Source organism: Coturnix japonica, chromosome 3 (genome assembly GCF_054131305.1).
Source record: "Coturnix japonica strain WE chromosome 3, WE-NBRP24, whole genome shotgun sequence".
In the NCBI taxonomy this organism is placed as follows: Eukaryota; Metazoa; Chordata; class Aves; order Galliformes; family Phasianidae; genus Coturnix; species Coturnix japonica.
Genome location: NC_140665.1, coordinates 52,615,930 through 52,641,277, shown reverse-complemented (window position 1 = coordinate 52,641,277; position 25,348 = coordinate 52,615,930). Strand labels below are relative to the sequence as shown.

Genomic DNA, 25,348 nt, shown 5'->3' with positions numbered 1-25,348 from the left:
AGGGCTGCTGTGAAAGTAATGCCTCCTATTTTATTCTGTTGGCTTATGATGTCAGAGGCAGATGTTGGTGATACTGCAGTAGAGTTTGAGCCTTCCTATCAATATTCTGTGACATGCCATTGCTATGCAACAGATGGCAGCAGAGGAGCAGCCTGACAGAATGGCGCCTGACATGGAAGAGTGTATGAAGCAAAGCTGTGTCACTGAATCCTCCCTGTAGAAACAATGGCGCACACTGACATTCATGGATGCTTGCTGACCTCTGGTGCAGATTTTTACAAGTGTGGCATGCGAACTCTTGTTCATCACTGGTGAAAATGCCTAACCAGTAGTGATGACTGTTGGAAGACTGTTTTGTAACTGAGAGTTTGCTCTATCAAATACTGTCATTTTGGTCTTCATACCTGCTGTAGTTTCCAAGGAAATAAATTCACAGATGAGTGCTGAGAGACGTGAGGGCTGGGAGCTGCCTTAAGCAGAGTAACCACAAAATAATAGAGTTCCCAATTCTTAGGTCAGGAGGGTAGCCAGCAAAACTTCTACCTTGGACTTCCAGGGGGCAGGCTTCAAACTATTCAGGACACTGATAGGGACGGTCCCATGGGATTCGGACCTAAAGGGCAAAAGCGTATTGGTCAACACTTGACTGAACATGAGCCAGCAATGAGCCCAGGTGGTCAAATAGGTCAATGGCATCCTGGCTTGTATCAGAAATTGTGCTGCCAGTAAGAAGTGATCATCCCTCTGCACTCAGCACTGGTGAGGCTGTACCTTGAGCACTGTGTCCAGTTTTGGGTCTCACGCTACAAGAAAGACATTGAGGCCCTGGAGCATGTTCAGAGAAGGACTAAGAAACTGGTGAGGGGTGTGGAACACAAGTCTTGTGAGGGAGAAGCTTGAGGCAACTGGGATTATTTAGTCTGGAGGAGATTCAGGGAAGACCTTATCACTCCCTGCAACTACCTCAAGGGAGGGTGTGGTGAAGTGGGGCTGGCCTCTTTTCCCATGTAACTAGTAATAGGGCTAGAGGGAATGGCCTCAAGTTGTGCCAGGGGAGATTCAGGTTTCATGTTAGGAAGAACTTCTCCCAAAGACTGGTCAGGTACTAGAATGGGCTGCCCACAGAGATGGTGAAGATGCCATCTGTGGAGGTGTTCAAGAAATGTTGAGATGTTGTACAGATGGACAGGTTTTAGTGGGAAATACAGGTAGTAGGTAGACAGTTGGTCTGGATGATCTTGGAGATGTTTTCTAACCTTGGTGTTTCTATGACTCTATGAAATAGGAGCTTTACTTTCAGAGCAACTAACATAGCTAGACAGCTGCAAAAGCACTTTTTGCAAACAGTTCTTTCTTATTCCTCTGCTTCAGGGAATGACAGTAAGATCAACAGGCACTGTGTTTGCTCTTTGTTGTTGTTTTTTTCCCCTAGCAAAAAGGAAAGCACATTAAACACTAAAGTAATGCTGTCTACAGTTTGTGTGGACTGCCAGTTTAGGATAGGGCATGCATTCTCACTCAACAGTTCCCAATGAAACAGCAGTTACATTTCAGGAGCAACACCAGGCCAGAAGGTACAGCAGTTTGTTTCCCATCATGCTGTCACTGCTGCACTCAGAAGTTAAACAAGCGGTAATTCCACTGACATCATACCTGCACGCCCTCAAAAACAGCTCAGACATGTTTGAACTCATTCACAGTGAATTCTCAGTTTGGCATGTGATCCAAAGTTTAGCATTGTAATATTCATTAGTGCATTAGTCAGCATGCAGGCAATGAGGAAATTGACTTTGAAAAAGGGAAAGAAAAAAAAACAAACCACTAAAATTGGCTGCATAAAAGAATGATTTCTCATGTCAAGGGTGGGTAACTGGATAAACCTGCATTTCCAAAACAGCTTTCTACAAGCTTTCTGAAGCAGAACTGAGAAACAGGATAGCTTTGTACACTAAGACAGAACAGTGGGAATCAAGTTTAGTCGGTCATTCTGTAATAAAATTTGCTTGTGCAGGAGTGTAAATCAAAACTAAAAATTATTTGGAATTCAAAAACTTGACAGTATGTTTTAGGATATTATGAGATTGTCGACTGATTGAAAACAGGACTCTTCACTGGACTTCTTACAAGTCAGATGGTCTCAGATCTAGACATCAGCACCACAATCATACTCCCATTAATTATATCATACTTTCTGTGTTACTCTGCCTCCTCACCTTCTCTTAGCGCAAAGGCAATACAAATTATCCTTTACGCATTCAGTATCATCTGCTATCCTCAGAGCCTTCAGAAAAATCCTTGTTCCTGACAAGCAGAGGAAGAGCACATCTCTAGTACCACATAACATGCAATAGGAGGAGGCTATGACACAGGGCTGCAAAAAAGCTCTCACGAAGACAAAACTTCACTATCTGGAGTATTTTTTCCCAGCTGTAATGGGAAATGCAATGGCCCCAGACTTGATCTAAAACTTTCCAATGCTAAACAGAAGTCAACAGCCAATCAAAGGAGACATCTGTGAGCAACTGCACCTAGAAAGAAAAGGAAGCAAAACAAACAAACAACGGTGTTGCTTCTCCAAAGCAGAAGAGCAAACCTAGGAAGCCCAGAAGAAAGTCACAAGTACTTCAAGGCACAATTATTCTACTTCCTGCTTTTGGAGACGTGGCTACAAGGCTGACATCCATTATTATACAATGAGGCTTCAACAGCTTTGAAATAATTAGAAGATAATCTACTTGCCCCTCTAGGTACAGAGATATGAACCCTCCTTCCTGGAGAAACTTGTACCCATGCGGCATTGCAGCAACCTCCACATGCTTTATTCTATCCATTAACTGTGAGTTAATCATTTAAAGCAGAAATAGAAGCTGACATTCAAGTGCTTCCCTGAAGCTGCTAGCAAAAAAATCCTCATACTACCCCTGGTAATTCCTATATTGAGTTTAACTAAGCAGTCACATCTATACATACAGTTAAAGATGGGATCTGGAACAATGTAGATATTTGATGGCTGTCACACTCAAACCTACAAACCAGTGAGACGGGATGTTTCTGCAGTTATAACTCCATTCTGCAGTGGAATGAAGTTAATGAAGTTCATTCCACTCCTCTGAACAGGACAAACACTCAGCCTTAAGCAATGAAACATGAAAACTCAAACTCAAGTTTTTAGAATGCTCCCTGATTTCATTTCTGATGTTTAATAAGTAAAGAAATGCAGATGAAACATTACTCATAGCCCCCTCACCATCATTATACGCATTGGATCCAAGTACATTAACATCCACTCTGTACTTCAGTGCAATGCAGGTGAAGTATATATGAGTTTTAAGTGGTGTTCGGCCGCAAAACCAGTGCCTGGTGAAATGCATCTTCACAGGTAGTTCATTAAAACAGATCGACCTGCATTAACCATAATGGCACCTGTTCTCTTGACATGCTACCATTGTGGCCTGAGGTTTGGTAGACTGAGCTAAGCAATTTCCCAGCATAGCTTTAAAACGTAATTTGCTTCCGAAAAGACTTCTGGTAATAATGCGACACTCTCTTTTGAGATGCTTTCACAAGAACTCTTAATTCTCAAATACCAGAAAAACAAGTTCTCCAATTGTAAAGCACAGACCAAACTTAAAGAAGCAGGGGAAAAAAATGGACAAAAAGTACTGTGGTTGGCTGAGTAAGCAAAGAACATACACATGTGAGTTTGTGCAAGAAAAACGCTGTACTCCCACTGATTCTGCTGAGCCCAGCAATGAGTAGAGTTCTATCATCACTTGCTCATGATCAACAGCATCAATATAGGAGAGCACTCACGGTGTTCTCTACAGCTCAATATGACAAGCAAGGTTTTTCTTTTAAAAATACGGCCAGATTTCTATCTACCTGGATACAAAGGCAAGTCTGAAGGGGAAAACAGATGCAGCAGTTTCTAAGCAACCTTGTAGAGCAGCAAGAGCGCCAGGACTCCTGACTACACCGCAGTCACTAAAACACCGGGGGATCAAACTGCAGTGTTTCATTACAAAATGTGTGCTTAGCTGTTATTTTACTTTCTCACTGCAAAACACGAACACAAGGGTACCCAAGCAATTGTAATGTCACCTCATACTAAGGGCACAGTATTGTAGTAACCTCATGAAAAAAAATATTGGCTTATTTGCAAGAAAAAAAAGAAGAATGCTATTGGACCACAGAGAACTTCAGGATCCTTGGGCAGCTCTACCACTGTTCAGGTTTCTTACTCTCACATAAGAAATTACCATTGAACTACATTTCCTTTACACGCATCTTCCCCACAATTGGGAATTAAATCCCCAACTCAGGACTTTTAAAGCAACAGCAAATTAGAATCTGCTTGCTACCATGAGTGCTATCTTTCATTACATAAAGCTTTTTTGAGAGTTGTCTAAATTCAACTGAACTCAGATCTTCCAGCACCCTCAACAAACAATCTCTTCTGCAGGTACAATAACCAAATACTGGACCATGTTAGCTTGCATACAGCTCTGATGCATACTATGTTGCCATTTACACATTGGTTAAAACGAGCTCATTTACTAACAGCAGTCACTTTGTAGAATTCAGTCTTTTCACTACTTTGGATTATCCTCAGCTGGCATGCACAGTCAAGCTGGATTCTTTTTATCAAATATCTTATTAAACTTTAAAGACTACCAACACTGTTTGGACTTTTGCAATCCACATACTCAGGAAACTGAACATGCTCCCTGAACATATGAATTGACTACAGACTGTTTGTCCTACAGAAGCCACTGATAAAACATATTGCAATTGTCCAGCGTCAGCAGTGGAAACCCCTTCTTAGGGAGCTGAGCTGGAAGTAAGATGATTCTTATCCAGCATAGATAACCTCAGTAATCCCAGCACAGCCTCTGATAAACAGACTATGTTACAACACACACCAGGTCCTCAGATCTGGGACTTTCTCTCTGAAAACCAGAGACTAAACAAATCAGATTTGTTTTACTATAGACATATTCCCTACTGCCCTCAGACTTCCAGCACTGTCTAATTGCTTTATTGTGAATAAATCCCTTCACATTAGGATCTGTTTTCCTTTATTACAAAGGAATTGCTTCCTGATACCTACCAAAAACTAGAGACAGTGAAACCACATGAGGAGACAGCCTTGCATTTGCTTCCCGAAAAAACATAACCTCCTTCTGCAACCCCAACAGCTGTAAATTAGGCTACAAAACTAAGTTTTTAAAAATATCCATGAAAACAACAGATATTTTTGGACCCTCATCTTCTGGCACTGGCTTGCAAAAAGGAGGAAATGCACAAAGACATGAACAAAATTCACTGGAAAGCGTAGGCTCACAGAGCACATTGCCCTGCTTTCTCAGCCCTGCCCCTTCATGCAACACATGCTGTAACGTGAACTGGTACCTTTCCTTCCTTCCACCCACTCCTTCCCCAGACCTTGCTACAGACACAGATGGGCAGGATAAGGTCACCAGTTACCACTAAATCTTCCAATACCTGATTTCCATGAGCCAGCTCCCCAGCTTTTAACAGCTGCCAATTGTTCTGCCCCAAATGAACTTGAGGCTGCCCTGCTAAGTTGTGTCAAGGGACTGCACCTGGAGAGCCTCCATCCCAGGCATCTTTGCTTGTTTAAAGTGTGGTGGAGGCCAGAGACCAAGCTGCCATTCTGGAACAAGACAGAGGCACAGACTCCAAAGCGTAGGATAAGATTGCACTTCCACGCCCCATGCAGTACCTGTTCTGTAGGTTTACCATTTCAGTTTCCAGGACTTTAATGCCTTTGAAGACACCAAAATTCCCTTCCCTTTCAGGTCTTCTTAAGTTTGAGTGCAAACACAAAAGAACAAATTGGCAACTTTTAAGTTGTTAATCTGAATTTAGCAGGGAAGATATTTTTCCTAATAAACACAAGAACACAAAGACTAAGCAGTAAGCTAAGAATTCTCCCTCATCTCCCTGGATGAGCAGAGCTTGCAGCTCAAACAGTAGCATGCAAAAGCATTATCATGCAGGCAACAGCATCAGAACCTGCTGGTAACCACAGCCATCGCTGCCATGCACCGAAGGACTGGAAAAAACCTTTTGTTGTTTGTTTTCAAGATGACAAAGAATCAGTGTTACTGTTCAGAGACTAAAGCATGTTTGTCTGACTTTGTATTAGCAACAATAGTCACTTGGCAAATTAGAAGCACGTTCCCTCCATCAGTTTTAAAACAACAGGCAGGTGAAGAGTTTGACTGTTATGTTAGTTGAGATCTCCTCTTCATCGATCTATCATGAGTATTGCACAGTAAGACAGATGTTTCAGTTATTAATAATGAAAACGCATAACCTAGAAATGTGAGCATCACTTTTCCATGCTCTTCAAATGGTAGTTTCAGATACAACACAATCAATAACCTGAGAGAGTTTCATCTCCCCCTCCTCACCAAAGGAGGAAGGATTGGAGGCAGAACTTAACAATTCAATAAAACCCGAGTAAGAGTTGCTGAGACTACCTCACAGATGCACAAAATCAGCATGGCAGAAAATGGGAAATGCTAAGGTGAAATGGTCATGTCTGAAGGAAAACAACGTCTGAAGGAAAACAACATCTGAGGCCACAGTGCTCACACAGCATGGATGGCTTAAATTTAATCTACCTGGATGCATCTGTGATTTACATTACAAAACAAAACCAATGCTTACCCACCATCTTCAGCCCCAGCAACTTTATTTGCTTTACAGAACAAGCTGTAAGGGACTATTGATGATTATACAAATATATAGCCTAAATAAAATGAGCGGAATACATATCAAGCATGACTATACGTGGTAAGTCTAAAAAAGAAACAAAAGCACGTTGCCTTACACAGAAACCTAGGTTAACTGCAAAAGTGAGGCTTCTGCAGAAAGATTAAAAACAAATAATGCTGAGAGATCTATATTGGTAAATGATGCCAAGTGAAAAACGTGCTCTAAATGCTAATACTGCACATCTCTAACAACTGACAATGAAAGTGAAGATGTCTAAATGGTCCCTTTGGAGACAGAAACATATTACCTTACTGTGGACAATTTCTAGGTCTGCTTAACATAACAAAAGCAGAGACACGCCTGCAAGATTTGTTTTAAGCAAATGCTAATCCCAGTAAGAAACTGAACCTCAATTCAAGCTTTGACTTCAACCAACAAACAGCACCTAGGATTTATTGCCTGGAAGTCTTCTGGACAGCCACCAGTCTGCATGAGCACCGCAAAGTTAGATTACGTGTGCCAAGTCTGACCACTCCGAGCTTACAAATAAGACATGACTTTTCCTTCTGTTAAAATTTAATAAGAAAAACAACTATTTAAAGACTCAGGCTGAGACATGACATTTGGGTTCCCTGAAGTACTATTTCTTAGCTCTTCTGTCATTTATGCACTAGAGCTCATTAGTTTATGTTCCAAGCATCCAACTCAAACTCACTTGGTTGAGCTACTATTCTGGCAAAAGGAGAAAGGAAATCAGTAGAAGTTAAACAAACAAACAAGAATAGGCTAAAGAAAATTCAAATATATTCCAACAAACAGGAAAAAGAATAATTATAGAACAAGGGACAGCCTTATATGAATGTCTATGAGACCAGACTGTGACACAAGCACTATCCAAGAAAACTTCGATGACTTCCAAGGAACAGATATAGCAGAAAAACCATTACAAGGGAATGCCCTCCACACACAGACACACACACACACACATCCTCTTGTACTCAACATTTCAGTCCCAACCCAGTCTGATACAATAGAGTATTATTAATATTGACTTAATAGATGCAGACTCCCATGTAACTCCCCTTCAGGCTTGTAGAAGAAAAACTAAAGAAAATGTTCTTATATTTCTAGCTGTCAGTTAGCTAACTGATACACATAGGCAAGCAGCAACTATAATCAGAATCCAGAAACTAATTACTGCTTCCTTCCACCCTCCTAAAACATGCACTTAACTGTTAGGGGAGGATGGGAGCAAAGACAGGAGAGAAAGCTGAAACACTGGGTGAGAAAGCAGGCATCAAAGGAAAGAAGGTATCAGGAGCACATGGCTACAAAGTTTGCAGCAGGCTTTTCCTATCTCCAAGCTAAATAAATAATGCCTGACAAACACTTTCATTTCATTGTTCGTTTACCCTGGAAGAACAAGCTCCATGTCCTAACTACAGCCAGCCCAGGACAACCCAAAATCATAGAATCATAGAATGGCCTGGGTTGAAATGATCTACTTTCAACCTCCCTGCTATGTGCAGGTTTGCCAACCAATAGACCAGGCTGCCCAGAGCCACATCCAGCCTGGCCTTGAATGCCTCCAGGGATGGGGCATCCACAACCTCCTTGGGCAACATGTTCCAGTGCATCACCACCCTCTGTGAAAACCTTCTTCCTAATCTCTAACCTAAACCTCCCCTGTCTCAGTTTAAGACCATTGTCCCTTGTCCTATCACTATCTATCCTCATAAACAGCTGTCCCTCCTCCTGTTTATACAGTCCCTTCAAATACTGGAAGGCCACAATGAGGTCTCCTCGGAGCCTTCTCTTTTCCAAGCTAAACCAGCCCAGTTCCCTCAACTTTTCCTCATAGGAGAGGTGCCCCAGCCCTCTGATCATCTTAGTGGCCCTCCTCTGGACCTGCTCTAAGAGCTCCATGTTCTTCCTGTACTGGGGGCCCAGGGCCTGGACACAGTACTGCAGATGGGGCCTCACAAGAGTGAGTAGAGGGGGAGTGCAGAATACCTTAAAGCTTGGGATGTTGTTCAAATACCTTTCATGGAGGAAGGAGATGCTTTATTACTTTGGAGTATCAGAGCATTAAGGGCCACCTGGGTTTCAAACTGCATTAAAAGTTGAGCCCAGCATGACTAGAGGATCTGGAGATGATGACAGCTCACCTCCAGGAACACGCCACTGACTGAGCATGTGCTCAGGAAAAATAAATAAATAACAGACTCAGCAGCTGCCAAAGTGTGCTGAGCACACAGCAACCAAGGCAGGCTGAGAACTAAGATGAAGCAAACAGTGCAAAGCAGCAACCGAACAATGGGCTCTGAAGCCTGAGGGCAGCCTCACATGGATTCATCCATCGAGTCTCACACTCCCAGCAGCCTCCCCCAGCACCAGGCAGGGCAGTGGGTGTGCCACCTGTAGTCTACTGTAGTGCAGGGACTCCAGCTCTAACCCCAATGCTTGCACATACAGAAGGGCAAAGAACTACTGCAGCTGATGTTCTGGAGACAGTTGGAGCCATTTCATTAATTACTATCAGAAGAATCAAATAAGTATATTTCCAGAATGTTTTGTACAGCCTCCTGTTCTTTCACCATGAGTACACTGCCAAATGTTTTATCTTAGTAAAACCCCACATGCACGTGCTGGGAGCACAGGGAGCAAGCTGTCTGACTACTTACATTTCACAGCAGTAAAAGGAAAAGAAGATCAGAAACAGAGTCTCACTTTTAACAAGAGAGGCAAAGGATGAGTGTATCTGTGTGACAGCTGCAAGCAGAAAATAGCGGCCAAGTCAACAAGAACTTTTACCCTGGGAAACTATTGGTGTAACTGAGTAAAACCAGGGAAAATACTGACTGTGGGGTGCTGACTCTAGAAGTCACTTGGGAGGCGATAAAGGAAAGCTACATCCTTCTTAAAACATTAAAAAGCTCATCTTCATACTAGAGCCTGCATCTCCATTTCACAGTGGCAGTTTCAAACGCACAGTAAAGTAACCGTGCACACAAGACCCCAGCACAGGAGGCACATTAACAAGGACCAGCAATACAATATTACTTTGATGCTTGAATCTGTCCATTTCTTCACTACTATGAGGAAAAAGCACAGGGTGCGAAACCCAGTAAATTCTACACTCAGGAATTTTGTCAGAGCTGTCAAGCTACTGTTTCCCTTCAAGGTTAGAATAAAGAAGGTGTGTTAGCTGTAATAAATATACATACGATAAATTTGGTATTTAAATGCTTGCAGGGCTCTTCTGTTACATGGTAGAATGGCAGCGGCTGAAATTTGAAACACCGTCTTGAGGCTACAAAACTGGCAGATGTTCTGTAAACAAAAACTAGAGCAATTTTTCCTGCCCTGAATAAAATAACAAAGTAAAAGAGAGATCATGTGAATGGAATCATATGATCACAGATATCACAGAAGAAGAAGAAAAGATAATTCTGAAGATTCAGGCCTCAGAGTCCAGGCACAACTGAAAACGCAGCATCTCTGCCAGACCAACAGAATTCAAACACTAGGATCCAAGTGGAAAACATTAATGACATGATACAAGATAGGCAGCAGCCACACAGGCTTGGCAGATCTCTGATCACAGTCATAGAATGGTTTGGGTTGAAGGGACCACAATGACCATGCTTTGTGCAGGGTCACCAACCAGCGGACCAGGCTGCCCAGAGCCACATCCAGCCTGGCCTTGAATGCCTCCAGGGATGGGGCATCCACAACCTCTTTGGAAGGTTTTACTCTTTCTGTGTTTATTTCTACCCTTTCAAAGACACGCTGCCCCTTAGGCACACACACAGCAGTAGAGATAATAATGTCCCTTATCTCAGGCTGGTGTTCCCCAAGCCTCCAGCCACCTCTTTTCACAGGTATTTCTGCAGACTGAGCGCAATAATCCTTGCAAAGCAAACATGCAAATTCACCGGTCTGAAGCAGGACCTTCATCTCCACCTGAAAACTGGGTTAAGAACCAAAAAGTAGATTCCCTTTCCCATTCCAAGCAGACGATTGCATAACAGCCCCGGTGCTTTAGAGGCGCCCATGTATCCACCACGCACAGCGCGCTGCTGCCACTACGCCGCCGGCGAGCCGCACCTGTCCGTGGTCGGAGCCCGGACGCGGAGCCGCTCATACCTCTCGGTCTTTTGGAGTTCCCGTTCTTTTGCTGCTCATCCTCTTCGGTGATGGTGAACAACCCCAGGGGGTTGGGCCTGGCACTTGTCTTCTTCAACCTCTCTTGCCGGAGGACAGTAGTGACGCCGGGCATGCTGCCGTCACCTCTTTCTTATTTCAAAACAATAAAAATCAAACATAAATAAAAGCAGGGTGAGCGGCGGCAGCCCCTGCTCAGCAGCTAACTGCGACGCCGCCCGCTCATTTGAGAGCCGGTAGCAGATCCCCTATGGATAAACGGGACGCAACCAGCTGACCGACGCAGCATCCACTCGGCGCGGAGAGGCTCTTCGGAAAAAAACCCCAGTTAAAGGCACACCGGTTCAGATGCCGCTTCCTTAACCCGCTCCAGTCAGATCGCAGCCCTCCTCTCCGGGCACCCCCTCCTCTCCCAGCTCCTGCACGCTGAAATATTCAGTGCGGTACGAGAGAACCCGATCCGCCGCCGCGGGCAGTTGCCCTGACAACACGGCCGCCTCCAGCCCAGGGCGACCCCGTCCTGCTTCGGTGTCCGCCGAGAAGCTGCGCCGTGCCGCTGCTCTGCCCGCTCGTGCTCGGCCAGGATGAGTCGTCTTCCATATATGTATAGGCTGCCCTCCCTCCCCTTAATTTAATCACCTTCCGAGGCACCGCGTGCCTTCTGCATGAGGAATGCATACACCCACTGCTGCAGGCAGGTGCGTGGGAACTCCGAAATCAGAGACTGTAGCTGGAACAGATACATGGGGCAACCAAACAACTTGTGCAGTTAGTATCTGGTACCACAACAGTCATTTTACAGCACCGACCGTTCACTTGCACTTTGCAAAACAACCTGAGAGCAACCAAGGTGAACAAAGCCTCCCAAGGCTCCCTGCAGCCGCTGCATTCCGGAGCTCTCCGGCCACATCCAACAAAGCCCTCACACACGGGCTGAGCAACCTGGGCACTGCTCCTCCCCTCTGCACAATGTCCCGCGTACTTTGCGCTTTGTGCCCTCATCTTACAGTCACACAATTATTAAGGATGGAAAAGACCACTAGGATCATCTAGTCCAACCATCAGCCCATCCCCACCATGCCTGATAATCAAGTCATGCCCCTCAGTGCCGCATCCACATGATTCTTATGCACGTCCAGGGACAGTGACCCCAGCACCTCCCTGGGCAGCCTGTGCCACTGCAGCACCACTCCTTCTGAGAAGAAAGTTTTCTAACAGAATCACAGAATTGTAGGGGTTGGAAGGGACCTCTAGAGATCATCGAGTCCAACCCCCCTGCCAAAGCAGGTTCCCTACACCACGTCACACAGGTAAACCTAACATCCAACCCAAACTTCCCCCGGTACAACTTGAGGCCGTGGTGCCTCCTGGCCAACTCCTGCCACCCGTCCCCCTGCCAGGGACTATGTGGGTGTGCACAGAAATCAAGCATGACAGCATCCGTCAGCATCTGCCCAACGCCTGTGAACTGTGGGGCGTGGACAAGACGAGTGAGGAAAATCCTCCCTAAAAGAGGTTGTTCTTAGCTCAGCAATTCACCCTGCAGGGTTTATGCAGACTGCCATGCAAGAGAAGCAGCTCCATTTCCCATTCCCATCCACAGGCACGTGTACCACAAATGATACACCGCAGTGCAGGAGCATCCACCAGCAGTGGTCTGCAGTTGGGGTCAGAAATACTTTCCATGTGTGCCTTTGTTTCCAACACCACAGCAGTAGCAGAACGCAACACCCCCCCGACAGCTTTGCTAAGCATTGCTGCCCTCTTTTTCCCTGCTTCCAGTCACCACAACAGGGCTCTGGCCCTTTCAAACATTCTGTTCTGGAGCTATTTTTAAGACAACCCGCTGCCCCTTAGGCACATCACACACCGGTACAGTCACGGCTCAGCCCTCACTGCCAAGCCTGGGCTCTCAAGAGATGGAATCAGGCAACCGAGCATCTTGAGGGCACCGAGGACATTATTCCTTCCTACATCATTCCGAACTTGTTATCAGTGTAACCACTACACTGCAGCACATCCACTTCCACTTGCTGGATTCGACAGGTGTAATAACATGCACAAGCAATTACCTGACAGCAGTTTGAACGAAGACCATAAAGATAATTATACTGTGATCTGGGACATGTGAATATTTATAACAATGTGCTAATTGATGTTTGTGCTTTAACATCAGACATTCAGCTCGATATCTCACCCCAGTAAACATGAAGTCAGTCACCACGACAACTGCTGGGGTCCACTGCAAGCAACCTGATCATTTTCAGTGGGGGAACTCTAGATGTTGTATCTTTCATTCATAGGATCACTTTTGTGCCCATAACCACACAAATACTATATGAAACTCATTGCTGGGACCATAATAAGCTGCACGTGATGAGTTCACGCTCTACAGTCACCACCTCAAGAAGCAGCACCCTGCCAACCCAGTCCCTTGGTGAAAACCACAAGCTGAAAAGAAGCTGCATGTGCTTCAGTGCTTTTAGAGCAATGTCCATGCTCCCTTTGTTACCCTACTCCAGCTTTATGTGGAATTACTAACAGGTGAAGTTCATTTTCTTCTAAGGAACAAAATAATACATAACCTTAAGACAGTTCTGGGTCGTGGTATTTGCCAAGCAAAGTAAGTACTGTTCCACTTCTGCTCTTGGATACTGGTTCAAGGCCTCTTAACATGTAAATAAAGCTTCTCCTCAACTTAAATGACTTAATCTATTTTTATATCAATTTTATATCATTTTTATATCATTTTATATTATTTAATTAAGCTGTTCACGATGCGCCTAGTATGGACGATCAGGACAAGACAGGCCCCCATCCTATATGCCAGCATCAAGAAAGGAGATGGCACTTAGCATTTATATTGCTGTTTTCCCAGCGTGGAACAATAAGGTTCCATTGGGAATTGGGTTTCAGTCAGATTTTTCCCAGAACAATTAGGGAAATCCAGGTATGGCTAACAGAGCCCACGCTATCCTGCAAAAACCATGGTATCTACCAATTAAAACCTGTATAAAACCAGTGTGAGCACAGAATACAGCACGCAGCCATATCTTACATGGACATTTTTGACATTAATAATCATCTGTGTCAAAAACGTTATGAACTCATTAAATAAATGCATGACTCAGACCACGCTACATATCAGAACACACACATAATAACTACATTCCCAATTCAGTGCAGCCTACATTGCTCCAAGAGATTCATCTCCTTGCATATACTTTCTACTGAATTCAGTAGATTTTAAATCAGGCCCAAGCAAATAGAGCTTTTTTGTTTTGGTTTGGTTTTTTGGCAGGAGAGAACAGCTATTTACTCAGCATCAAAGAACTGAAAACCTTATTTTCAATGCCATGTGAATCTAGGACAGAGCAAAACAGCCTTAAAAAGACAGACCTTTTTTCCTATTGTCACAACTTTCTACAAGTTAGAAATCACAGAAATAGCCCCTCCATCATAAGAACTACTTATTCCCATTCAGCCAACCACTCCTCAAACACATCCCATTTTTCTTCTGCCACCGCTGTTGTGTTGCTCTCTTTTCCTTCTACCTTTTATTGTCAAATAGAGAATAGTCCCATCTTTAGAGGTTTTTAAGTTTCTCTTCAATGATTTCTTAAGTAAATATTCAAGATAGTAAAGAACTCGTAGGTTATTCTACAGGAATACATCTTTAAAATATGGATTTTTTTATGTTGATGCTATTTAGTCTATAGTCATTGATTTTGTTTTTCCTTGCAAGAAGGTGGAAGGAAGGCACCTTGCATTGATCAACAGCACAGAATGTAAAATGCCAAAGAATAAGAAGGGAAACCTTCACATTTTTTTGAGTAATGAGAATGCCATTAAACGCATAGACACCCTTGGGTAGCTTTAAATGAGCAACTAGTTGACTCTCTTAGGGGAGAGCCACAGTAACACAGCAGTACCACGAACAACTTCATTCAGTCATTGCATCGAGTGCTTTAACTCGAGACAGAGCAGAACCATTCAGCCCCAAACCAACTGGAACTTGCTCAGAGCCATGTGAGACCATACGGGCAGGAATCCCTTGGCAGATCCATGAGCTCAAACACAGGCACCAGTAAAGCCATCAAACGCAATACAAACACCGACACGTCTTGTTACACTTTTAATTAAATGGATTTGCATAGCATGGCTAGTTATAAAAATTGCACAATGCGTGCAGTGATGAATAACAACGTGAACTGAAAAGAGGTGGCTAAGAACGACCCAACCTATCTGTGACAGCGGGATATGGGATCAGGCCTATAGCAGAACACCTCATTGCTTCAGTCCCTGCTCAATCAAATACAGAAAAGCGGTGAAGAATGGGGATGGATTGGATGGGGAAGTAGGAGACAAAAAGCAGAAAGCAAAAGTAATCAGTGCTAATGACCCTGGGCAGTCTCCCCACTGCTTCGGCCTGTGAAGAGAGCGCAGTCTTAAAATACCTCACCTGTACGCACATCAAAAGCTGAAAGTGCTTGTAAAGCACCCTGAGAACGAAGAGACCTTCCCTATGTACTAACTAAACTTGGGTAGAAATGTGAAATAGTTCAAAGCAAAGGCAACGTGCCAAGACCAAGTTATAATTTTCTCCTTCAGTGTTTTACTGACAGCACTTGATGGATGAAATCCTGTGAGGAATTCGATGCTGTGTATAATCACCAGCGCTCTCCTGGCATTTTCCCAAGACATTACACAGAATTGTAGGGTTTGGAAGGGACCTCTAGAGCTCATCGAGTCCAACCCCCTGCCAAAGCAGGCTCCCTACACCATGTCACACAGGTAGGCGTCCAGGCGGGTCTTGAATATCTCCAGAGAAGGAGACTCCACCACCTCCCTGGGCAGCCTGTTCCAGTGCTCCGTCACCCTCACCATAAAGAAGTTCTTCCACATATTCATGCGGAACTTCCCATGCTGAAGTTAAATTTGTCAGATGAACCCAAAACGCCTGGAGTTGCAGGCTACCTCCTCTGAGGAAAAGACATTGGACTATTAGATACTGACAGGAAAACTATTTGGAGGCATCAGTACTTGATGTTTTCCCCACAAGTTCCTTATGCATAGACCGCAGGCACGTCTTTAGAGTGAAAAATAAAGCCCATCGTTGCAAGATCACACACCATTCACATAAACTGAAGCAATTATTGCGCTGATCACACTTAATCACATTAAACACCACAAATAATTTCCAGCTGTAAAGCGTTACGTTCGTTTATCTGTACTAAAGAAACCAATCATCACTGACATAAAACGGCAGCGGTCTCAGGTTATCTCGGTACCGCAGTCGGTAGCACTTGGCTGCCGGAGCGGAGCTGGTCGTGCTGCGGGGTCCGCCTGGCGGCCGGCGGGGAACAACGCGGCCCCACGGAGCGCTGCGGCCGCCTCCCAGCGGCGGGGAGCGCCCGGCCCTTCCTCCACCCGTTCGGCTGCAGGTAAAACACCGCGGCCCGGTGAGCGGGAGCGCAGCGCGGCGCCACGAGGCGAAGCGAAGGCTGAATTCACCTGCATCGCGGGCATCTGATTAAAGCGCACCTGCAAAACGTATGTTGGCGTCTTCCAGTTCAGAGCCCGCTCGTGCAATTAGAGAAAACATGGAGTTAACGCGGCCGGGGAAAGAGCTGGAACGCGGTTTGTTAAACGTGGCTTGGAAGCGAACAGCCCGGCATCCCGTTTCTCACGTCGGAAGCGAAGCGGGCCGCCAGCACTGCGGGCTGCGATCTGCAGCGGGGCTGCGGCTGTGCGAGGGGTACCAGGCAAAAGCGCTGCGCACCGAACCTCCTTCACGACACACGTGGGCCCACCCGCAGCTGTTGCTCGCTGCTGCGTGCCCACGTTATATAAAATATGCATTAAAAGCATCGCGCTGCAGAAACGCGGTTAATGAAGCGCAGCCTCGCTTTTTAAGCCGCTTTGACGAGCGCCCTTCAGCCACAAACCCAAAACAAGGAGCGAAGGACCGCAGAGTGTCCGCGCTGTGCGGGGAGGGGAAGGAGATGCGGCCGGAGGGCTGTAGGCAGCCCCCGCAATGCAAAGCCAGCGGCACCTGCGGCGGCCACGTAGCGCTCCGCCCGCCTCCATACGCCCACACCTCCTCGCTCCCAGGACAAAATAAAAGATCCCGAGCGAGGCCACCTACGCGGGGGCGGCAGCCCGACAGGCCGGCCCCGAAGGCCGGTACCCCAGCCCCGCAGCCGGGACGCTGCGGCACCGCGGTGCCAGCGGTAGCAGCGGGCAGAGCCCCGCACTCGGCCGTGCACCTGTTGCTCCCCGCGGCCGCACAGGGGCAAACCGGGCCGCGCTCCCACCCGAGCCCCTCGCGGCTCCTCACCTGCGGGGCGCCGCCGCCCGCCGCTCCTGCCCGCGGCCTCCGCCATGTCTCCTCCTCGGCGCGAGCGGCGGCTCCGCCCCGCGGCTCCGCGGCCCCGGGCAGGTGAGGCCGCCACGTCCCACCCCCGGCCGGAGCCGCAGGTGAGGGCGGGACGGCGGCGGCCGCTGCCCCGAGGGCGGCCGTGGGGCGGTTACGAGGCGGGAGCTGGCGGCTCCCTACGGGTTAAGGTGCCCGCATCGCCCTGCGTGTTTTTGACGCGTGTGTCGGTTCGTTGCCCCGCAGATCTCTCGCAGCACGGCTGCTGCGGCAGCCCCTGACGGCGTGACGCGGGACAGCGGGCTCGGATGGTGCTTAGTGCCGAACGAGAGACGATCCGAACCCAGCGCTGCCGTGGTCCGGCTTTCCATCTTGCCCTCTTTCCTTCCAGAAGTGGAAGGAGACTCAGCCATCCTGAGCCCTGCGCTAGAGCAGCCTCAGCCAAGGGCCAAGAGGTTGCTAAGCTCAAAGGAAGCAGCGCATCCTGTAATCAAAAGGCTGCCTGCTGCAGAATCCTCCACTAAAACATACCGGGTCCTCAGAGTGTCATCTCAAGTCTCAATTGAGAGCATCACCAGGCTGAGGGATTCCCCCTTAAAGGGGGCTATAAAAAGGAAGAGGACAGACTCTTCAGTGGGGTCCACTGTGATGGGACAAAGGGAAATGGTTTCAAACTACAAGAGGGGAGATTTGGACTGGATTTAAGGAAAAACCTTTTTTACAGTAACGGTAGTGGAGCACGGGAACAGGTTGCCCTGAGAAATGGTGGATGTCCCATCCCTAGAGTCACTCAAGGTCAGGCTGGATGGAGCTCTGAGCAACCTGATGGAGTCGTAGGTGTCCCTGTTCATTGCAGGGGATTTGAACTAGATGGCCTTTAGGGGTTCCTTCTAACTCAAAGGATTCTGTGATCCCCAACAGACCTCCCTGATGCATTCCACCCCAAAGGGTGTGTGAGTTCTGTCCATTACAGCTAATAACAAGCGTCCAGAACAGTTTACATGCAAAGGCCTGAAGTGCATGGTGGGGTTGTTACAAGCTCTTTTCTGATTGATTGTGCACAGCTCTAACCCAAAGATGGATAAGCTGGGCTGCTGAAGGAAGCACAGCCCACAGGTGTTCAGGTAGGATGGCTGTCTAGCCCTGCATCAGATATGACACAGCCCTATGGAGCGGGTTACTGAGCAGCTCTGCTGGTCTAGTGAGGCCAACAGTGAACCACAGGAATGAATTCCCAGCTGGTGCCAAGCTTGGTCTCGTGGAGACATTAAAATGGACATGGAAACGATGACACTGTCTTCTCTTACACATAGTTGGCATTCCTGAGCATCCTGAGTCATAGGCCACGGACAACAGCCTGCTTGCTTTCAAAGTATGAAGAGAGAAAGCAATGCACTTATGTTCTGTCCTATCCATCCTGCATAAAAGCTGAACTTTTCAAGCTGCAGTCATGGGCTGACACTGGATCCTGTTTCCCATTGCCAAATCACATTAGGGGAGTTTGTTTTTGTAGAGTCTCTTTTCCATGTGTAGGTTTTTCTCGGGAAATACATAAACTGAAGAATTCCTGGTATAAGCTGTTCACCAAGTACCAAGGCTCGTGAAGGAAGGAATTGCTTCTGTCTAAGCATGTTCTATTCATAATGGAATGGGGATTTGTTTGTGTTAGGGTTTGCTTGTTTAACAACTGCCCCAGAAGAATCTCAGCGCAGGAATGCCAGGATGACAATTGGTTTGGATGGTCAGAGAACGTCCACAATCCATTTCCATGATGTGTGAGAAAAGAGATACGGGAAAAGGTAGAAGAAAGCAAAACAACTGTTCTGTGCACAGAGGGCGAGAATCCTTTTATCACATCAAGCAGAGAAGCCTGAGAAGAACTGAGTTCTGCAGGGAGTTGTCAGCATTCTGTTCACTCCAATTCTAGTACAGAGAAAACACTCAAGGCTATGGATTATCAAAATCAAAGGTTCCCTTGATACTCAGTGTGATTTTTTTTTTTCCTTTTTTATTCCAATATTTTCCCATTTTACACCTTTAGTATTTGAGAAGTCCAAAAATATAGGAAAAAGTAACTCTTAGGTTATTTTTTATTTTCAACTGTGTGTGTCAGATAGCTTTAGAACAAGCTAACAGTACTATGGTTGAGGTGTATGCAACTGGTACAGTTCAGTAGTACATAAACAACTAAAACAAATGCACCATAGAACTTAAATTACCAAAAATAAACAATATTAAACTATTATAGAGCGGTAGGTAAAAACAATTACTTTTAGGTCTTGCGCACTAAAAGAAAGACATCTACTTCTGATGGAAATCATGAATTCCTACTACGTATTACTGATACAACACTAGGAAGAGAAAGAAACTTGCTGGAGAAGCTGTCACATTTTGGTTTTGTTCCAGTGATGCACAGTCACGTGAAACCTTACATCAGTTTTCCATGAAATGAACATCTGGTTCCTTTAAGTACGACATGTCTTAATTATTATATATATATATATTTATATTTTTTCTCCCTCCTAATTTTTGGAAAACTTGCAAGTAGAAATGGTTGAAGTAAAATAACGTTGCATGTTGTTGACATTTTCCTCAGGGATGACAGGAGTAAGAGCAGTCAGGAAGCTGCAGTGTTTTTAACATCGGTAAACAAATACTGGATTAAAGTGCAACAGTTCTTCTGACAGCACACCTGCTCTGTGCTGGAAAGAAACCTCTTCCTCTCCACGGAGAAGCAAGGAAAGATTTCACTGTCAGGCATGTTTCTGCCGAAAGTCAGTAATGGCCTTCCAGAGCGTGCATAGCATTCCTCCCCTGTAAGGAAAACACATACATAAAAATTAGAGACGCTCAGGTACAAGAACACTCTCCAGCCTGAAAGTATTCCAATTCAGGCGCATTCTGATTTTCTTGTTCTAGTTTTGACTAATAAAGTTCTATGACTGAGTAGGAAGGCTGATCAAAGGTGAAATCCAGCACGTACTCAAACAGAGAGCAGAGTCCTTTTTCGATTGCAGTTCAGGACAAACTTTTCACTTTCCAGTTGCCTGCTTTCTGGAATTCAGACTTCTGGAACTGCATAACCCACAGCAGGCTGCCAGTATTACAAAGGAACCACCTGCCAAACTTTTACTACTTACTTAAAAGTCATTTTAAATATGGGAACCCCTCAGTGCTTGGTAACTTCTGCTGTTTCTGCATAAGCTGGTCTTGCTGTGGCAGACACAGCTGGCACGACCTGCTGGAATCCAGCATTAGCTGTAGGCCACGTGTATTTCTGCAGCTTTGTGATAATGGTGAACTGCAGCAAGTTTTGCAATCTCAACCTTTTGAAGTAAAAGCAGGGCTCTAGTGGGAGTCCCGGGGTATCCAACAAGTGCAAGGCAAAAGTTTTACTTAAATTCCTTCTTCTTGTTTTAAACAAGCACTAGCAGCTGCTTATCAGGACCGCATAGAGAGATACAAGAAATACTGCAAAGTGTTACTTCTTTTTAAACAATGCAGCACAATCCAAGAAACAGAGGGTTTAGTGTCAGTTATTTGCTCATGTAACAAAGCCTGCTGCAGCTCCATGCAGTTCGCTTAATTGTGCAGCCTTACCTCAGTCTCAAACACTTCAGGTCATCTCGTGTAACATAGCAGAGAACATCCATTAAGGTATAGTCTTCAGCCAAGAACTACAAAAAGAAGTCAAACATCAATATTTTGTTAGAAATACTATCTAGCCTTCACAGAATGACCTGGGTTGGAAGGGACCTCAAGGATCATGTAGTTCCAACCCCCCTGCCTGGCAGGGCCACCAAACATACACATTTACTAGATCAGGTTGCCCAGGGCCCTGTCCAACCTGGTCTTGAACACCTCCAAGGACGGGGCATCCACAACCTCCCTGGGCAGCCTGTTCCAGGGCCTAACCACTCTCCTAGTAAAGAATATATAGCCTATATAGCCTCATATACTGTCTGCCCTTAGGAACAGAAGTTTGGAAGAAATCAAGAATTGGTCTGACACATGTTGCATCTAAGAGATGAATCCATATTGTACCTATGTGAAACACAGTGGAACTACTTATTTTTTGTGTAGCCTATTGCACACACTGATATACCACACATTAATCTAAACGCAGTGCTTCTGCAGCTTCTCAAAACTTCTGTCAGTTGGCATTTCCAGTGTTACCACTGGTATCCCCGAATCTAGACTTCAGTGAATGTAAATTGAGGCATAATTAACACCACATAAGAAAACTGAAATGATTGTTAAGAGTCACATTTTCAAAAGTGGCGTCTAAATTTGATGTACTTGAATTTCCAAGAAGTTTTTGAACTACATGAAGGATTTCCTAAGTCAGCCAAAATTGAGGTAATCAGCACCTCTAAAATTATCTGTCCTTTGCTGCAGAATCTGGATGAGATTTCACTTAACACAGTTAGCTAAGGGTGAACGTGTTCTCTGTATCCAGGGCATAATCAGCAAGAACTGCCACCATCTGGGAGGATGCTGAAAAACTGAGAGCCAAAGCAATACTGCCTCTTTACAAGGCCATTTTATTCTTACTCCTCATCAGTTACACAATCATTATTATTTTTCTTCTTTTTTTTTTTTTTAATTAAAGCCTTTATAATTGTGGCTTTTCCTTCTCCTCTGAAAAGAGCTTCATTTTCATTACTTAGCACATTTTGAGAGACCATTTCCTTTCTCTGTGTGCTCAGTCACAAAACAGTGCTGCATCCGTGTCACAAAGCAATCAGAAAGCACCATTCTCACCTTGTTTATTGTGGCCTCATCAGCTCCTTGAACGCTCAGCCAGTTTATGAGATCAGGGTCCTCAGTCCCTGTGCCAGTGGAATGACGATGACAGACAGATAATCCAGGAATATCTAGAACAAGCATTTCATTTTTAGAAGGCTGCATGTTGCCAAAGCAACACCTCCTATGATTTTCACTGCTGAATCACTGTCTTCAATCACTTTTCCCTCCAGCCTTAGGATAGCAGTACCCCCACAAATAAACGTCAGTTCCTGCAGCCAACAGCCAGTTGCAGCCTATGGACAGTTCACATCAACTACTGTACTTAGTTATGGTCAGTCACTTTACTCAGTGTGAATTTGGGCCTGGGCCAGAATGTGAAAACAGTTAAAGCAGAATGGACAGAATCACAGAATCACAGAATGACCCGGGTTGGAAGGGACCTCAAGGATCATGTAGTTCCAACCCCCCTGCCTGGCAGGGCCACCAAACATACACATTTACTAGATCAGGTTGCCCAGGGCCCCGTCCAACCTGGTCTTGAATTAACATCTGATACAGACACGTTCCTCTTCAGAGAATGACTCAGATAGAAAATCAGTATCATTGTAATTGTGTCTACGCTGAGTTTCTTACACAAATTACATATTCAGTTTAATTCATACAACTGGTGTGTAGGCAATGCTTTACACCGAGGATCATCTGCTTTTGCAAAGTGGCACTTATTTGAAGCACACTACATTGAAGCATCTAACCACACTTCTACCCTCTTTGAGGTAGACACAGATCAAACTCAGCTCCACTCAGTGAGCTTTAAGTTGTACTTCTGTCTCACTATTTGGAGCCTCTTGAATATCCCATGTAACAACTGCCATCAAAAATATTTAAGTCACGCTATTACTTTTATTGTGATTAACAAGTTCATTAATTTGTTTCTTCATTGTGCACTCTAAAGCACATTGTGTCAAAAGCAACATAATAAAACATGTTTGCTGAGGCTGCCTCAATAAACACAACAAATTTCTTCTGTAGCCAGCATGAAATTTTTCTCTGTAATTGCTTCTCACCTATTGGCTGTGACCTAAGCCGGAGGTTTTTGATCTCCTGATCTTTTTCTTCTATAGCTTGATGTAAAAGGACTTGAAATTCTCTCTCCTTTTGAACCAGCTCCTCCAATAACCTGAGAAGCAAGAGGAAGAGAATACACTTATTTATTGGTTTCTAATGTTCAGGGAAACATATCCTACTAAACTTAAACTAGAAGCCCTTGTTGACAGAGATACGGACAGATTTCTTCTCTTGTCTTAGGAATACCATAGAATCACTCAGGTTGGAAAAGACCTTAAATAACATCAAGTCCAACAATGACCCAACCATACTACCCCAATAATACCCATAACAACCCTCTGCTAAATCATAGAATTATAGAATTACCCCAGTTGGAAAAGACCTTGAAGATCATCCAGTCCAACCGCAGCCTAACCATAGTACCCTAACTCTAACAACCCTCTGCCAAATCATGTCCCTGAGCAATCCTATCACTGTAACTATAGCTATAACTAACTACCACCATAAACTTTTATGACTTACATGAAGCATCTACTCTTCTGGTTCCTAAAGCTACAGCTCTTAAACAGCACAACAAAGCAACTAGTCGACCTTCATAGACACATAGAACAGAACAGGTATAACCTCATAATACAACGCCAGAGGGAATCCCTTAGAGTGGCCAGCACCATTTGAATTGATCAAGGGTAAAGAATCAGGATACAATAGAAAATGTGCATGTGAAACTCACTGCTGTAACTTCTTGTTTTATATTTTTATTTCTTTATTTATTTTTGTAAAAAGGAGGAAATGGGAACCAAACATACTCAGAAACCTAGCTATAGAAATTGGAGATGGAGAACATATGTTCACATTATAGCTCATAAATCTGTTGGTGACTTTCCAGTCTTAGGAGGTTTTACTTTGAAACAATTACAGCATCTTCATCCCTTCCTTGAAGTGTTTATCAGCCTGAGAACTACACAGTGTCTGTTCTATTTTAGCACAGCTTTTGTTTTGTTTTTATGTTAGTTAAGCACTGCAACTTTTCTTCTGGGACACCAAGAGATAAGGGCATTCAGCTGGAGGACATGCAACAGAAGCACTCGGTCTTTGCACAGAAATGAACTGCTTCTAATACAATTGCTGCTTTTAGGGATGCACAGAACATGTTGGCCTACCAACAGCACAGCTGCATTTGAGTACTTTCACACTAAGGCTGACAGCTCTTGAAAAGTCCACCTCCCCCCATGCTATCAGCACTGCTTTGTCTCTCTACACACACCCACGCCTTGGTTACTCTTGATGCAGATTAATATTCTGCACAGAGGTGTGCAGCCTGAAGCTTTAACTGAAGCTTTCTGTTAATGTATTCCTCCTCTACCCATTCTGCTTGAAAAAAAAAGGGCCTTTGGGGCCAATAAACCATTTTCTCTTGGTAGCTACTTGCTGCGAATGCCAGTAAAGCTTTAATTAATTCGTTAATTAAACAACTGTTCATATTATTTACCTCAAAATTTAAGTGTATGACAGAATGTGATAATTTGATCAAAGGCTTTCCATTCAAGAAGTTTACAGAAATAAGGTTCTAGAAAGCAATACTTCATCCAATAGGATGCTATTCCTGAGCACAGACTTGAGAAGTGAGACAACCTACATCATGATTGTGTTGTCACTTTTTAGTATCAGTAAGGTAAATCAAAATAGTTCCTACAACCAAATAATGAATTTTAAAATGAGAACTCAAGAGTCCTTACTCTATCTAAAAATAGTACAGTATAATGAATTACTCTAATTATGGCAAAGTTCCTAAAAACACTTACAAGCAAAGTGCAGTTTAACATCTTAATTTAATTTGGGTCAATTGCTACACAGAACGTTCTGGCAGCACAACAACTGTACTGAAGATATATTCTCCTTCTGTGAAGGCCACATTAAAAATGCACTGAGGTCAGTGGGAAATTCAGTGTCATATAAAGCTAAAATATCTGCTCTAAACAGACTATTTGGTGCATGTTAATGAAAAGAAAACAGGATTACATAGAAAAATTGCTTGGATAAAATAATGGGAGTCAGAGATCTGTGTTTTTAGTTAAGAAAATAAGATCCCAGTAAAAGCAGAATACATACATGTTCTGAAAAAAGAAAATAAAATCCAAAATACAAGTTTCTGGATCACTTCTTGTGTTAAAAATGCAGACATTTTTCCATCTCTGTTCCAAAGTATTTTATAAATAAAATAAAATGTAAAGCTTGCTTGTAAAC

The 25,348-nt window shown here is 44.5% G+C and overlaps 2 protein-coding genes across 44 annotated transcripts in view; both read right to left on the bottom strand.

Annotated features, from left to right (window-relative positions):
* MAP7 (microtubule associated protein 7) overlaps window positions 1-17,329 on the bottom strand; it is a 94,624-nt gene extending 77,295 nt beyond the window's left edge. For 19 of the 41 annotated variants that reach the window (XM_032443629.2, XM_032443626.2, XM_085543545.1 and 16 more), the window contains exons 1-2: window positions 17,255-17,329; window positions 10,897-11,046 (exon numbers count right to left, since the gene is read on the bottom strand). In XM_032443629.2, the coding sequence (XP_032299520.1) occupies window positions 10,897-11,046; window positions 17,255-17,300 (196 nt within the window). In that variant the 5' untranslated portion in view covers window positions 17,301-17,329. Of the gene's footprint in view, window positions 1-10,896; window positions 11,143-16,458; window positions 17,013-17,254 lie in introns of those variants that run through there. The other 22 variants (XM_032443632.2, XM_085543556.1, XM_085543567.1 and 19 more) reach the window with 5 other exon arrangements.
* Window positions 17,330-19,362: 2,033 nt separating this feature from the next.
* Window positions 19,363-25,348, bottom strand: part of MAP3K5 (mitogen-activated protein kinase kinase kinase 5) — an 86,844-nt gene continuing 80,858 nt past the window's right edge. For all 3 annotated transcript variants that reach the window (XM_015858370.3, XM_085543524.1, XM_085543525.1), the window contains 4 exons: window positions 23,104-23,216; window positions 22,055-22,167; window positions 20,891-20,967; window positions 19,363-20,104 (listed from right to left, as the gene is read on the bottom strand). In XM_015858370.3, coding sequence (XP_015713856.2) covers window positions 20,044-20,104; window positions 20,891-20,967; window positions 22,055-22,167; window positions 23,104-23,216 — 364 coding nt within the window. In that variant the 3' untranslated portion in view covers window positions 19,363-20,043. The remainder of the gene's footprint in view (window positions 20,105-20,890; window positions 20,968-22,054; window positions 22,168-23,103; window positions 23,217-25,348) is intronic.